The sequence below is a fragment of the Mugil cephalus genome, chromosome 21 (assembly GCF_022458985.1).
Source record: "Mugil cephalus isolate CIBA_MC_2020 chromosome 21, CIBA_Mcephalus_1.1, whole genome shotgun sequence".
Classification (NCBI taxonomy): Eukaryota; Metazoa; Chordata; class Actinopteri; order Mugiliformes; family Mugilidae; genus Mugil; species Mugil cephalus.
Window position 1 is genome coordinate 11,659,618 of NC_061790.1, and position 15,472 is coordinate 11,675,089.

Here is a 15,472-nt window from a genome sequence, read left to right on the forward strand (position 1 = left end):
AGCTAAGACCTACGATGTAAAATAAATTAAATAAATTGGGATTATGAAATTTTAGTCTTGTTAAGACTCCGCAGAAACCCTGAAAAAGGATCAAGTGGAGTAAGCAGGTGAGCTGATGGCTGATACTGCTAAGGAAAATGTTTAGGCGCCGAATAGGAACTGTACTCCGTGACATAGTGTCCCCTAAAACATGGATGGCAACAAGACAAAGAACTTACCTGTCACAGCTTTTGCAATCACAGACGTGCTGTGCTCCTTGTTGCCTCGCAGCTGTAATTGTTAAGAGTGACAGATAACAGGTGAGTTTATTATGCATCTGTTTAACTCATGCGATCAAAATGTCGTGCATATGGTCATTTTACTACAGCTTACTGATTTACTGACGGTGGATTTCGTCAAAATATGATGTATTATGTTCCTTTAATGCAACGTTATGGTAATGCAAGTAAGGGCAAGCCAGCTAATCAAGGCTACGTGTGCTCTCTGCCACAAAAATAAGTGTATGACTACGGATACTGAGGCAAAATGAACACACCACACTGCAGTGTGTTCAGTTTGGTTACCGACAGGTACAGGTGTAACTTATCCCATGTTTGTCTGTGCTACGTGGCTCTGCGCGCCTGACCCCGTCAAACCGAACTAGTTAACTTTCGGTGGCCGGTTTAACACACACAAGACCGACACAAAGTACAATTTGCGGATGCATGGGGGAGAGTGAAAGCTTAACTCACCTGGGTGTCCGTCTCTGGCGGCCATTCAGTAATAACGAGTAAATCATATAAAATGTTTTCATCTTCGCCTTCAATTAAGCTTTCATCAGCCATGTTTACTTGAGTCTGCTGTCAGAAGCCTACGGCAACCAGCACCGGACAAAATAAGTCGGGGACTCGCGTTGGAAATCGTAAATAAATACTAGTTGAAAACGTGTTTGTAGTTTGAATCTTTATAATAGAACACTTCCACACAAATGCGTGCTTCTGTAGCTAAGCACATATGCGACGTATTTCATAAACTTGTTACACTTTTAGCGGACTAGTTTCTCATCCGGAACTAATGTTATGTGGCCATTGTGACAGTCCGTTTAGCGAGTTGCACCGAATCGAGCCGCAACTTGGCCGCAGCTTGTGTACACGTTACATCCGGTTTGGAGAGCACTCGTAGCAGCGGCAGCAATGGCAGCGTTTTCTGGTACGTGTTTTCCATTTACTTCATTATTCTTTCAACCTGCGAGTTTTCAAATACTACGGCAGCCCATTCAATCTTGAAATATGACTTTAAATCCTCAGAAATGGGCGTCATGCCTGAAATCGCGCAGGCTGTGGAAGAGATGGACTGGTTGTAAGTTAACGTTACTCTGCAAATCTGCTAAATCATGCGTTTGGCTTAACTTTTATAAATCGTTTTGATGTAAAAACATTTAACTGATTTTTTTTTTTAATATATATTTATATATCATTGGATTTCAGGCTACCTACTGACATCCAAGCAGAGTCTATCCCCCTTATTCTTGGTGGAGGAGATGTACTTATGGTAGGCTTTACATACATCTGCATACATCTGTCTCGCACTAATTGCCACACTACTGCTAGTCTGACATATTACTTTCTTTATTTTAGGCAGCAGAGACCGGTAGTGGCAAAACAGGAGTAAGTACATAGCACGTGTACATGCCATAATTGAAATATAATTTGGCAATTTCAACGGCATGAATTGCCAGCCGACTCATGTCAAGTTGTGTAATTAAAGTTCCCCATGTCACCCTCAGGCCTTCAGCATCCCTGTGATCCAGATCGTGTACGAGACCCTGAAGGATCAGCAGGAGGGCAAGAAGGGCAGAGCCTCTGTCAAAACTGGAGGAGCAAGTGAGATGAATGAATGAACAAGTTATTTGGTCGATGTCTTTAAAATGTGCGCAGAATCCTGCGCAGTTGGTCCGCAAGTTTTTGACCAGCTCTTTTTCTTTATTTTAGTCTTCAACAACTGGCAGATGAATCCTTATGACCGCAGCTCGGCCTTCGGTGAGATGAGAAACTTTAACGCGTACTGCTGTAACTGTAGTGCTGGAGGGCAGGCCGGCCTTGTGAAGCTGTCAAACGTCGTCATATTTCAGCTTTCAGCCGTTTCTAGCCTTTGCTCATTTGCTCTTTTTGCTTATGTTTCCATAGCAATCAGTGGCGATGGACTGTGCTGCCAGAGCAGGGAGTTCAAAGAGTGGCATGGCTGCCGCTCCACTAAAGGTGTCACCAAAGGTTTGTATGCAAGCATTTTCAAAGTGATTAAGATTTAGATGAGCATTGATTGTACTTCGTACCCTTTACTGTTACATCCTCTTTGTCCGTATCTTTTTTTTAGGGAAGTACTATTATGAGGTGGCCTGCCATGATCAGGGTCTGTGCCGGGTGGGCTGGTCTACCAGTCAGGCAGCTCTGGACTTAGGTATACTCTTCTCCATGCAAGAGTTAACGTAAATGGTCTCACTTCAACATTAATTCAATCTCAAACTCTTTTATATTCTTCTTGCTTCTTTCCAGGAACTGATAAGTACGGTTTTGGTTTTGGTGGCACTGGAAAGAAATCCAACAACAAGCAGTTTGACAGCTACGGAGAGGTCAGTGAATTAGCTTTTACTTTTTTTTTAAAGATACATCAACAATTGCTGGGTTCGTTTTCAATTCGTCTTTCTTCTTTGCAGGAGTTTACCATGCATGACACCATCGGGTGCTACCTGGATCTGGAGAAGAAACAAATTTCCTTCTCTAAAAATGGTGCGGTCTAATTATATGAAAAGATTGTCCTAAATGTGGAGTGGGTGGAAGTTTATATTTTCACACTTCCTGTTCATCCTTTCTTTCTCTAGGTAATGAACTCGGTGTGGCTTTTGACATCCCTCAAAATCTTCAGAATCAGCCTTTCTTTGCCTCCTGTGTGCTCAAGGTATCTCCAGAAAACTCCTCAGATTGGTGGTTGAACAAACAAACAGGTGTCACATTGACTCCATTCAAACTGCATTGCTCCTTTTTGTCTGTCAGAACGCAGAGCTGAAGTTCAACTTCGGCGGAGAAGACTTTAAATTCCCCCCTAAGGGTGGGTTTGTTGCCCTGAACCAGGCACCGGAGGGTCACGTAGTCAAATCTTCTCAGACAGGTGTGTGGATGCAGCCTCGTGTCATTGACAGAACCACAGATCGTTTGATTTTCAGCCTTGTCGATATGTTTTTTAAATGACTGCTCTGTGATTGTGCAGGGAACGCCAAAGTCAGTCAGGCGAAAGCGTCACCCAACGCACCTAAGGCCCTGATCATTGAGCCATCCAAAGAGCTGGCTGAACAGACACTCAACAACATCACGCAATTTAAGAAATATGTGGATAACCCCAAACTAAGGTATGACTCTTCCTGGATGATGTTTGTACAGAAAATGTATGTGTATTTACTCCCGTGTCATTGTGTAAATAAAGTAATGCTTTTTTTAAGTCTTTTTTTAAGTGCTGAATTTGCCTTGATTTTGCAGGCTTGTAATTCCTGCTTTGTACCAGCAGGTGGAGCCAATGTTCTAATAAAAACATTACCATCAGTTTTCACAGTAACTTGTCAATTTGTCACAACAGGGAACTGCTGGTAATGGGTGGCGTGGCAGCCAAAGACCAGCTGGCAGCTTTGGAACAGGGGGTATGTGGCATATACTTATCAGTTTACTTGTAATCACTGTGACAAACTGATGCATAATTCTTGCCTCCTTCCTCCCTGTCTTGCTTTCTGTGCATCAGGTTGACATTGTCGTGGGAACGCCAGGCAGACTGGACGATCTCATATCCACCGGGAAGCTCAGTCTGTCCCAAGTCCGCTTCCTGGTGATGGATGAGTGTGTAAGTGCCAGGCAGCTATGATATTTTAGAAAACTTTACCAATCCCCGTAGCCACTTTGTCAATGATTTGGCTCCCTTTGTTTTCAGGATGGCCTCCTGTCAGCAGGCTATACAGACTTTATCAACAGGATCCACAACCAAATCCCTCAAGTCACCTCTGATGGCAAAAGACTCCAGGTAACACTTTGGGACATTTGGTCAAGTCATAGGTCTTCAACAGGGGGTAAATGACCCCTAGGGGTTCCACAGAGGTACTGCAGGAGGGGGTCACAAAATCTTTGGTTGATTAGACATTTTTTATATATATTTTTTAATTTCCCCCACAAATTTAAATGTCTCAAAATACACATTTACATGAATCCAAAGTATTTTTAAAAAAAGTGATATTGAATGCAACATGATAATAATCATGTATATTTATAAATAGCAATAGGCAGAGTTTAATATAGAACACATAGTAGGTAGGGGGTCCCTACTTAATCTCTCCATCAGTTTTGGGGTCCTTGGCCTGAAAAAAAGACTTACAGTGATAACAAGTGTTGAGTGTGCTCACCCATTTGAGGATATCATTGGTGTTTAGTACATCACCTTATCTCCCTTCTCCAGGTGATCGTGTGCTCTGCCACGCTGCATTCATTTGACGTGAAGAAGTTATCCGAACGCATCATGCACTTCCCCACCTGGGTGGACCTGAAGGGAGAGGACTCCGTTCCAGAGACAGTCCATCACGTGGTGGTGCCCGTCAATCCCAAAAGCGACCGTCAATGGGAGCGCATGGGCAAGAACCACATCCGGGTGAGTCCACCACGCCGGGCCAAGGAGACTGAGACAGAGGAAAGCTGTATTTTTATTTGTTATTTCTTTCTTTATCTCTTTCTCTGGATAGACTGATGAAGTTCATGCCAAAGACAACACCAGACCAGGAGCTAATTCCCCAGGTACGAGCAGATGCGCAGCACGATCTACACTGCAGTTTTCGACAACACAGCCATTACGTTGGCGTTTTCTTTACACAAACATCTATATATATGTGTGTGTTTTAGAAATGTGGTCCGAAGCCATCAAGGTGCTGAAGGGCGAGTACACACTCAGAGCCATTAAAGAGCATAAAATGGACCAGGCTATAATCTTCTGTCGCACCAAGATCGACTGCGACAACATGGAGCAGTATTTCATACAGCAAGGAGGGGGTGAGTTGCATTAGTTTTCAGACAGAATTGTTTTTGTTTTGTTTTTCAATGATGAATTCGGAATCATCCCTCGGTATTCATATTCTCTTCAGGTCCAGACAGTAAAGGTCACCAGTTTTCCTGTGTCTGTCTCCACGGTGATCGTAAGCCCAACGAGCGGAAAAATAATTTGGATCGCTTCAAGGTAAAAAAAACGCTGTTGACGCTGTTTGACGGATGCAGACTGTAAGCAGCTAATCCAGGTTTCGATCGCCTTGTGTTCGTTAGAGAAAAGAAGTGAGGCTCTTGATCTGCACCGATGTAGCGGCCCGAGGAATAGACATCCACGGAGTTCCTTACGGTGGGGAGAGTAACGTTACACTGGTCGTTACAGACAAATACAACATGTACACTTTCTGACTGATTGGTTCTCAAAATGCTTGTGTTTTGCCCCCAGTGATTAACGTCACGCTGCCAGATGAGAAGCAAAACTACGTGCATCGTATCGGCAGAGTTGGAAGAGCCGAAAGGTTGGCGCTTATTATTAAATTGTGTAACTTCCACGTAACATTCCTGGTAATAGTAAAGGATTGATGGTCGTGTCATTACTTTGCAGAATGGGATTGGCCATCTCCTTGGTTGCTATGGAAAAAGAGAAGGTACGGTGGCTGTGAGGAACTTATTTTATATATTTATTTTTATTTTTGTTTTCTAGTTTCTGAATATGGATGTAAACGCATCTTTCCACATGCGCAGGTGTGGTATCACGTTTGCCCAAACCGAGGCAGGGGCTGCTACAACACCCGGCTGAAGGAGGACGGAGGTTGCACCATCTGGTACAACGAGAAAGAGGCGAGCAAAGGACACGCGCACTTAATCAAGTTGGGGCAGTGATTTAAATTTGGTCGAAATGCAATGTCATCTCTGATTCAGCCGAGGGCTTTTTCCTGTGATTTGATAAGCGGCCGATGCATTCGTCTTCCTGCCAGAAATGGTACCCTTGGATTTAGAGGGGAGTGTGTCGGCTCCGTAATCGAATACACTCGAGTTTTGTTACATTTTTGTGGCAACGTTCATTTGAGCTCGTCATGACGTCACATCGGCCTAAGCCGCTTATTTTGCGCTCTCAATTCTGCTTGTGTCTTTTTGTCCTCTGATCACAGCTCCTGTCAGAGGTTGAGGAGCATCTAAAGTGCACCATTACCCAGTGTGAACCAGACATCAAAGTACCCGTAGATGATTTTGATGGAAAGGTGACGTACGGACAGCGCAGAGCACTGGGAGGTGTGTGTGACAGAATTACAAGATCTCCAGATGTTTCTAGGAAAATCTGTTGTCCTTTATTGGAATACTCTTGAGCTTGACCAGAAAAACTGTCCCCTTCTAGGTGGCAACTACAAGGGCCACGTGGATGTTCTGGCCCCAACAGTCCAGGAGCTGGCTAACCTCGAGAGAGAAGCCCAAACATCCTTTCTCCACCTGGGATACCTGCCAAACCAGCTCTTCAAAGCCTTCTGAACATCTTCCAACTAGCATTAGCACTACATTAGCACCACAGGCTACTGACATGAGATGTTTTTATTTAACGCACAAGTCGTGTTATTTATGTTATTGTTTCACCACTCAGACAGAAATACACAAACAACAATTAATTTACATGAATTATTAACAAAAATGTGTCAAATGGTTCAGATGTGCTGATGCTGCATTAACAAAAGTGAACTGAACAAAATAGGAGTTCTCTAATCCTAGTTTGAGTTTTGATTTTCATTCCCAGATCAATATGACTGATTTGAGTTAATGTGTAAAAAAAAGAAAAGAAAAGTGGCTTGGTGTTTTCTGAAATAAACGGTAGTAGTCTGCACAGATTGGAGTGTTTCTTTCTTATATTTAATAATCAGGAAGTTTATCACTTGTTTTAAGATGTTACAAAAATGCCTATAAGGTCAAATGAGATATGAAATCAAAAGTGGAAAATACTATATACTGTAAGTTGGTACGTTGGTAAATTAATTATTATTTAAAAATTATTAATTAAATTACTGGAACTAAATAACTGATAATTCTTAGACTTTTATTTCGACGGTCCTTCCTGTCAGGTTTGTTCATCTGAAGAAAACAAAGTCTTGATCCAGGTTTACTGTCCAAAGGTGTGATGTTGGAACTTGTAGACTTTACAAGACTTCTGACTGAGTCCTACAGCTCTATTGTTCTTGATGTTTTGGGGCATAATCTTGAACTTGATCTAACAACTCGGCAGAAAAAGAATCGAGTTTGGCTGATAACATCACAACTGCTGTAAAAGAGTAGAGCACTGGTGTCGGCGGTGTAAGTACAGAATTTAAAAATGAGCTTTTCCTTTAGGAAAACCCGATTTAAAAGAACCAGAGGACCAACAGTGGCCCTTATTGAAGCCCCATCACATATTGAGGAAGAACTTCCTTGCCTATCATCATCAACTTATACTGAATATCAGAAGAAGGACGACATCACTTCTGAAAACAACACCATTCCAAGGTGAGAGGGAGTGTTTTGTTGCACTTACACACATTTCTGATTCATGTGCTGAAATCTAATCTGGTTCACAGGCCGAAACTGAACCGGATCCACACGTTGAAACCATTTCACGGGAAAGGGTGGACTGTTATTCTGCAAAGAGACTGGTCTAAAGTTACACGTAAACTGCAGACAGCCAAATGAAAATCTTGATGTCAACAAACTGACCAATGGAATGACCAACGGAGCAATGGCTGAAGTGACAGCTTTACAGAAAAAAATCCTGGAGTATAATTTTGACCTATATCTGAACACTGACCTCTACCACAGAGCCTTTGCACAAGAACTCAGAAGAGAACTTGTACGTTTTAAGTTCAAAAACCTTTCAACTCCTTAAAAGAGAAGCGTTTTTGAACTCCTTGACTCCAGATGTATAATAGAATGTTTTGTAGATTGACCCAATTGTCTTCAGGATAGAAATAAACACCATCAGGATGAATCTGAACCTGCCCCCGTTCTTCATCATCATCCCCACGCCATGACCGACATGGTCACTGGAGCACAGAATCCTGTAAAGGATCCAACATCTTCTGTCCATCACCAGAGGAGTCACTGGTGAGTCGTTACCATCAGTACAAGAAAATAGGTTTAAACCTTTGTGTGAACGACGACCTCTCAAAGGATCAACTTGACACCAGTGTACTGACATATGCAGTCATTTCTGAGGTGTATTCTTTTGTCATAGTGCTGTGTGGGTCAAAATATAAGATCGATAAACATATCATTGCACACAACATCAGCTTGGAAACCACAAAGCTAAAACCTTACCAAATTACCAGTTCTTTTACATGTGGTTCAATCTAGTTTTTGTCCTTGAAGAGCAACACAGAGTTCCTTTCAGTTGGACTAATACTAACGGGCTAAGTGACAAGAAGGAAATATTCAGGAAAAAAAAGCAACTGGAAATGCAAGCAAAGAAAGAAAAGGCCGTGCTCAGTGAGGATACCAGTGCCCAGTTAAAAAATCCAAAGAAATATGAGGATAGGTACTCATATCCCTTTTGCAGTGAGATAAGTCTGGACTTAGATGTGACATCAAAATCAACAAAAAATCTGCAAAAAAAGAGAGTTCTAGGTCTTACTTGGAAGAAACACACACAAAAGCCAATGAAGAATGGGTGCCAAACAGATGTCAGTAGGGTCTTTTTCCCCAATGAAGTCAAAACTGAAAATAAAAACTTGGTTCAATGATGAGGACACAAAGTCCCAAACAAACTGTGCAACAATAACACAAATGAACGATGCTGCAGCAAATGCAGGTTGTGATCGTCTTCTCCAGAAAAAAACTGATTAAAGAGGAGAAATTTCATCCACATTTTGCCAATGTGAAGCTAGAACCAGACAGTGAGGAAAAATGTCCACATGTCAAAACAGAGTCAAGCCCTGAGGACCCCAAATGTGTCCCAGACAAACCCACGGGAGCCCACACAAGTACTTCGATCAGCAGTTGCTTGATCCCTCTTAGTGGCATAACAAGTCAATCAGAAATTGAGAATGTCCAGTATTACATCCTGGTTGCTCCTCAAGTGTTTGAAGGACATGCTATGCTACCTCTATGTCCAAACACTGGGAGGATTGTCTAAGCAAAATTGGACACTGAACATATTCAGTCTGTGCTCCCACTTGAAAAGTCTGTGGAATACTCTATGTTAGCCGTAAGTCAGGACACTAATAGTACACTGATCAAGAAGGGACAGGAAACTGGACCAAAAGAGTCCTAGCTAACCGAAGTGGACGTCAAACAGGAATGAACACATCAGCAGAGGGTCAAAATAAAAACACTGGATTTTTGTTTAGGTTAACAACAAATGGAAAAAGTCTGGAGTTTTAAATGAAATTTAAATTTTAAATGAAAATTATAGCCAATATCAACAACAATAAGGATGCACATTGTTAACTTAGTGGTGTAATACTGAAATTGAGCTGTTGGTGGAGCTCCAGACCAGCAGCCTCTTGTTTCCTTTGGGGACATTCCAGACTACAGATCTTATAGATGCAATTAATTTCAGATAGAGGCATTTCAGAAAGGGGGAAAAAAATGCCCAGTTCCTTGAGTGTAAATAAAGCTGTTTCACATTCTGAAGCTGGCTCGACAGATGTTAAGAGTTTAGTCCATTTTGGGTGCATGGCCTACGCGGAAAAGGAGTTATCTAAGAATAATATGTTAGGAATGTGACTTGTTTCAATAAACATGACCAAAAGGAAAGAAAAAACAAACATCTAGGAATAGAGTGCCTTCAGAATTCAAGTCCTGCTGTCACTGGCTGTGGGTAACATCCAATGTCCGATTTTGGCACATGCCAGCGTTTATTGTGCGTCACTTTGATGGGAGCACTTTAAGAAAAATACATTTCTAATAAGGTTTAGGAACACACACATAAAAAAGGAAAAAAATAAGAAGAGGTGGGAAGCTCACTGAAATGCATTTCCTCAAAGAAAAATAAGACGCAAAAAATCAGGGAATAAGTCATCATCGTTATTATTATAATGATTAATATTTGGGGGGAGGGCGTGTTTAAGACATAAACAGGTGGCACTAAATGTGTGGCTTTCAGACACGTTTATAAACAGAAATAAGAAATAGAACGTAATCAGTTTTCACGTCGTCAAAGGTTTCTCTCTTTTTTTTGCGTGGAGAAGTTTTATTTTTGAAATACACCAACAGGAAGTGTCGTGCGGCGGCTCTCCGCCGTGGAGCTGAGCCGGAGACGCCCATTTCCAGTCCGCACCCGCCCCGGCCGCCGGCTCGGTTCGTCCCTCTCCAGCAGACTGGATGACGACCAGCGCCGCTATTCTACCGCAACAGGTAACTGAGGAGAAAACGTCATAACGCCTCAACAGAAAATAAGAGAAAACACGCCGGGCAGTTGTCGCCGTGGATGCTTTTTGCTTTATCGCCGCAAATTTAAATTTTTTATTTTTCCAAGGTAAGTGGGATGTCCCGCTTCATTAAATCCAGCATTTAAAAGGCGAGGCGCTGTCTCGTATGGACGCAGTAGTTCCAGATCCTGTAGATAGTAAATGCAGTTTCATATATTTCATCTAATACTACCTGAATTTCTGTCTCTAAAATCTATGTTGTCCGCAGATGTAGACCCCCGCATATGGCCGAACCTGTCTGAAAATATTTAAATCCGTCCACAACAGTGACCCCTGACATTTAAAACGAGCTTTATTTAACCCAGAATGAGAGCTGTCGCTTTTAAACTGCTGCGTGTGTTGTCACGATACAACCCTTTCACAAGCCTCTTAAATGCACAGTGGGAGTGGAAGCCGCAGCTGGTGTGGACTACCTGAGCAATTTCTTTCTTCCATTTTCGAAAAAAAAAGCCTAACTTTCTCAAATAAACATCAGGCGTAAATATTGCATGTGAAGAGCTGCACCTCCACTGTGCCCTCACACTGAGGCAGATGCTCGCAGATAATGTGTGTTTTCACGGGGAAATGACAGGCTGCCACTTCCAACATTCAGCCTAATTCAGTCCTAATGACACTTTTGCGTCCAGTGTCATGTGTCTGAAACTCAGTCACGCGTATCTATAAAAGCCTGGAAAGCACTGTGAGGAGAGGCCTGTCAGGTGTGTTGGTTGTCCCGGCTTGGACGCGCAAAGGTGTTCGGACAGTTTGACAGTGGTGGTGGAGATTTCCACCCTTGTACGAGGCGATTGGAAGGTAGCTGTTTGCTTGTGTTCCTCCACCGCAGTGTAGACTAATTATAGAGATTGCTTAGTGTTTGTCTTTGTGTATGTGTGTGTGAGCGTGTCCTGGTGCTCTCAGTGAAAAAAAAGAAAAAGAAGAAAAAAAACTGCGAGAGGAGCCTCTCTTTGCTGAAGTGGCAAAGTCCATTTAAACTGCACCTTCTATGACATCTGGCACCAACCCAGCAGCTGTTGCATATTCACCTGCCAAGATAGAAGGCGTTACGTAACACACGCACACTCAACTAAGCATATACATGTATTCATTGTTGTGATCAAAGTGGAAAGACCTTTAATACCTGTTGTCATGTGGCAGCTGCAGTAGCATGGATGTAAATATTGTATGTTATTCTTGAAGTGTAAATATGTCAAGCAGAGAAGCTGAAGCAAGATCTGCCACCGAGTGCGTGTTTTAAGTGTAGGGTGTGAGTCTACAGGAAGTAATAGAGGCTTCTGTGATTCATCGCTGACCCACAAATGCACAGAGAGGATGAGAATGATTGTTCTGGCGGAAGCGTCCCCGATTTTCACCTGCAGCACACAGTGAGACAGAGGAAGGTGTGTGTGTCTTTGTATCTTTGCCTCCTCTGAATAGGCAGAAAAAGGCAGCGCGCACACACACACACACACAGGACACACACATACACACTGGCTTCTTTCTTCCGTGGGCTCTGCAAAGCTTCCTGGGCTGTGTCCGCCAGAACAGGGTCCCCCTCTGTGCGAGGAGCGCGTGTTAGACACACTCGCGCACACAGGCCGGCGCATTGATATGCACATCCAAGTGGTCCAGTGTAGCGCACACAGGTGTCAATCAGCATGCTGGGCAGAGTCAAAGGTCCTTTGATTCATTTTCTCCCTCGGTGCAGAGGGTTCAGCAAAGCAATGCGCCTTATAGTGACTTTCCCAAATCGCCAACTTTGAAAATGCTACATGCATTTTTATACCATCAAGAAAGTCTGGGATACACTTTCAGTTTCCACTGCACAACAGTGCCAAATAAACAGTGGACCGATGCAACGCCCTTTTCGTATGAACTTTAAAGCTGTGGGCTGTAGTGCTTTTAGACTCAATAGAAAATTTTGTTTATTTTTCTCCATATTATTCGTGTCTTGGCTCATAATGTTTCATTTCAATGCGTGTGCATGCGTGTGCATGCGTGTATCATTCTGGGATGACTTGTTACCAGTGTGTCTCTGCAACACATCTGGCATATCAAGGATTAAGAGATGAGTTAGATAGAATTTAAAAAAAAATAAAACAGTAATGGAAAATGAAATGTAGTTCAAGGCACTCAAAGCGTATTCAGGGATAATGAGCAAATAGAGTGAAACTTCTAGTCGGGAGCTTCAGTGTTGAAGTAGAGGGTGTCCTCAGTGTTGATTCAGTGTTGTTTTCATCCAGGATATGTCCTGTTTGAACTGTCAAGGCTCTCCAACGTAACCAATAGTAGATGCTATCGTTTATTTGAAAGCACACACACCTCGGGGTATAGAAGTGTTTTTGTATGAGGGTGGATGAGAGTCTGCTAAATACCCTTATACAAAGTGTTTGCATAAGCACAGGGTGCTCAGACAGCTTTGTTTGAGCACCTTGTATAAACAGAAAAGATCCCCAAAAAAATCTTTATTTACGTGGTCTCATGTCAGTGGAAACGTAGGTAAGACTATATTACATAACATTTAATTTAATTAACATTTTAATTGTCAGGGTGATGACTTTATGGTTCACCTAGGCTTTACAAAGGGAAAATGTTCACCTAACTAAATTAAAATGGGTTACGCCATACAATTTAATTTAGTTTATTTATTTTAGTATATTTAATTAGTAGATTGGGTTGTAGCTAAATATTTACAGCACTGCCGGGTATCGGGTGTTACATGTTGCTATGACTGAACACGCTTCTTTAGGTTGTAGAGTAAAAGAAATAATACCTGTGACTTGATAAAATGTTCCTTACTAATGGAATTTAACAAAATCATATCTTAAGATATGTGACATAAGTTACTAGCTATTTTACTATAGCTAGTACTAGATACTTTAAACCTAGCTAGTTTAAAACTGTCTTGAAGCTAAGAACTTCATTCAGGACGCAGCAACAAAACATTTAAAAGCGAAAATCTGCCCTTAGCTAAAACAAGTTAGCCACAACTGACAAGCGTTTACAAAGTGAAAATGTACACACACTAATGTAAAATGGCACGCACCACACAAATTAATTAGAACATAGATTAAAACATATTTAAAGCATTTACAGCTATCACTGTCTTGTTGCTACCTGAAAAGAACTATCAGTAACTCAACACTTGATGAAAATGACCTTCAATAAACTTCATTTAGCATTAGCATAACGCACAGACAAACGGACTTGCGGGCGCCCTTAAGTGTATACTAAAAATACACGGACATTCGTTGACTTAGTGTCCATCAGTGTGTAACATTTCAGTATGGGTCTCACAATAATCGTTTACTAGCTTGTTTAAGCTTGTCTAGTTTAAAATACATTTAGAACTTACTCATTTTGGCTGGGTTAGCATAGCTGTATTAGCAGCCTGAAACTAGCCAGTCGTTCCAAATCATTTATAGTGAACATTGTGTCTGTGTGAAAGTTGCTTATGGTTACAACAGGGGAAGTTAAGTACACTAAATGTACGATGCAGCCACAGGCTAACAGTTTAGCAAGCTAACAACGCAGTAACTTTGTGTAGGAGAGACAGTAGGTATAATGAAAGCAAGAGGTAGTTGGGAATATCACCATTTTCCTTTCATAAAATATTATTATATTTTAAAATTATTGACAAAAATGCAGTGTATTAACACTTTATGAAACACCATTAATGAAATTTTGGCAATAACACAACAGCTCAGGTTGTGCTACCATAAGGGAGCATATGATCTTTTTTTTGTGTAGACGACTCTATTTGAAGGCACCATAAGGACACACTCACCAGTGGATTCAGAAAGTCTTCCAAGGCTTTTCTCAGAAGATTGTGCGTCACATTTAATTCTAAAATTGAGTCACTGGCTCTCAGATGTGAAAAGCTTGTACACAGAAGCTGTAGACTTGGCTGCAATGTGGTATTTGTTTTTGATTTTCTAATACAAATTAAACTTTCTGAAGCCACTGTAGATGTGATTGATAAGGCTGTCTTTGTGTAAACGTTTCATTTGCGGCACTGCTTTGTGTGATTTATTCAATGAATTTGTGATCGTGAGCCTGGAAGGTCATTCCATGTTTGCTTACCTGCGAGTCGTTTATCGCAATAGGACTTCAAGAGCGTACAGAGGCATGCACCACAGTGTGCGGTTCATTGCTCTTAGGTAATTGGCAGCGACAGCATGCGTGGAGAATGATTTATTCCACAACACAGCCACAGCCCAGTGTCCAGGAATTCACACAATAACAGGGAAGCCAGTGATGGAGCAATAGTGTAATGGGAGCAGAAGGATAGGAAGGGATGGAATAAATAGTGTGGATGAGGAATGGAAGAAGGAATGCATGTTTGAATCAAGGAGGAGTAGGAATAGAGGAGCTTTAGTGGAAAAGATGAGGCGGAGAGTGAAGTGAGGGGAAAAGGTGTGAAGAAATGATTTGGTGAAAGCAGAGGAAAGATTGAAAAGAAGCACAGATGATGAGAAGAAGCATTGCTTGTAAGCTATAGGATTGAAGAGAGGGTGATAGAAATATGAAACAAGAAGAAATACAGAGTGTGTCTGGACTAATGAAATCTGAAAAACAGGACTTTCTATTATAATAGTGTGAGAAACTGCACAGTTGGGAAATTGAGCTCAGAGTGAAAAGGAAGGAAAACTCCATCCACGCCAAATTGTACGTTTTCAATTTAAAATATAGCAACCATGAATGATTGACTACACGCGGAGTATATTGGCAAAGCAGTTGGAGTGAAAAATGAGTCAGAAACAACAACCAAAGCAAACCAACAGCAAAAATCAAGTTAGGAGAGAGTAGACTTGTAACCCCGAGTCTTCGTGCAGATGATTTTTTTATGTAGCGTGGTGATGGAAAAAATGACGCCCCCATACACCTTGGATTTTTCCATATTCAGAGTTTTTGCTGCATGGGCTCATCTGTCCTCTGTGTCTCTTGGGATTCTTCCAAAGGTGCCACTGAGGAGTGGGTTTAGGCTTCCTGTGGACACAGACTGCATTCAATACAATATGTGGGGTT

General features: G+C 41.8%; 3 protein-coding genes across 8 annotated transcripts in view; 2 read left to right on the forward strand and 1 right to left on the reverse strand.

Moving 5' to 3' along the window:
* Positions 1-834, reverse strand: part of nbas (NBAS subunit of NRZ tethering complex) — a 169,059-nt gene extending 168,225 nt beyond the window's left edge. The window contains exons 1-2 of the mRNA XM_047573656.1: positions 732-834; positions 219-270 (exon numbers count right to left, since the gene is read on the reverse strand). Coding sequence (XP_047429612.1) covers positions 219-270; positions 732-824 — 145 coding nt within the window. The 5' untranslated portion in view covers positions 825-834. The remainder of the gene's footprint in view (positions 1-218; positions 271-731) is intronic.
* A 252-nt stretch (positions 835-1,086) lies between these two features.
* ddx1 (DEAD (Asp-Glu-Ala-Asp) box helicase 1) lies at positions 1,087-6,897 on the forward strand. Its single transcript, XM_047574372.1, has 26 exons — positions 1,087-1,188; positions 1,287-1,338; positions 1,467-1,530; positions 1,617-1,646; positions 1,766-1,862; positions 1,971-2,018; positions 2,166-2,249; positions 2,353-2,436; positions 2,532-2,608; positions 2,693-2,765; positions 2,858-2,934; positions 3,030-3,144; positions 3,244-3,382; positions 3,607-3,667; positions 3,766-3,864; positions 3,952-4,041; positions 4,471-4,659; positions 4,751-4,802; positions 4,908-5,054; positions 5,147-5,238; positions 5,322-5,394; positions 5,491-5,563; positions 5,650-5,692; positions 5,790-5,885; positions 6,197-6,317; positions 6,421-6,897. The coding sequence occupies exons 1-26, from the start codon at positions 1,173-1,175 to the stop codon at positions 6,549-6,551; spliced, it is 2,223 nt and encodes a 740-aa protein (XP_047430328.1). The 5' UTR covers positions 1,087-1,172; the 3' UTR covers positions 6,552-6,897.
* Positions 6,898-10,292: 3,395 nt separating this feature from the next.
* The window catches only part of itsn2a (intersectin 2a), a 35,372-nt gene continuing 30,192 nt past the window's right edge, over positions 10,293-15,472 (forward strand). For 5 of the 6 annotated variants that reach the window (XM_047573855.1, XM_047573857.1, XM_047573858.1 and 2 more), the window contains exon 1: positions 10,321-10,515. The gene's annotated coding sequence lies outside the window, so the exon portion shown is untranslated. Of the gene's footprint in view, positions 10,516-15,472 lie in introns of all 6 variants that reach the window. The other variant, XM_047573856.1, reaches the window with a different exon arrangement.

What these genes read in the sequence shown, in the direction of transcription:
- ddx1 (XM_047574372.1), top strand. An exon ending in AATTTCCTTCTCTAAAAATG is followed by an intron (nt 2,766 to 2,857) that starts GTGCGGTCTAAT and finishes TTCTTTCTCTAG; the next exon opens with GTAATGAACTCGGTGTGGCT. An exon ending in TGGGCAAGAACCACATCCGG is followed by an intron (nt 4,660 to 4,750) that starts GTGAGTCCACCA and finishes TTCTCTGGATAG; the next exon opens with ACTGATGAAGTTCATGCCAA.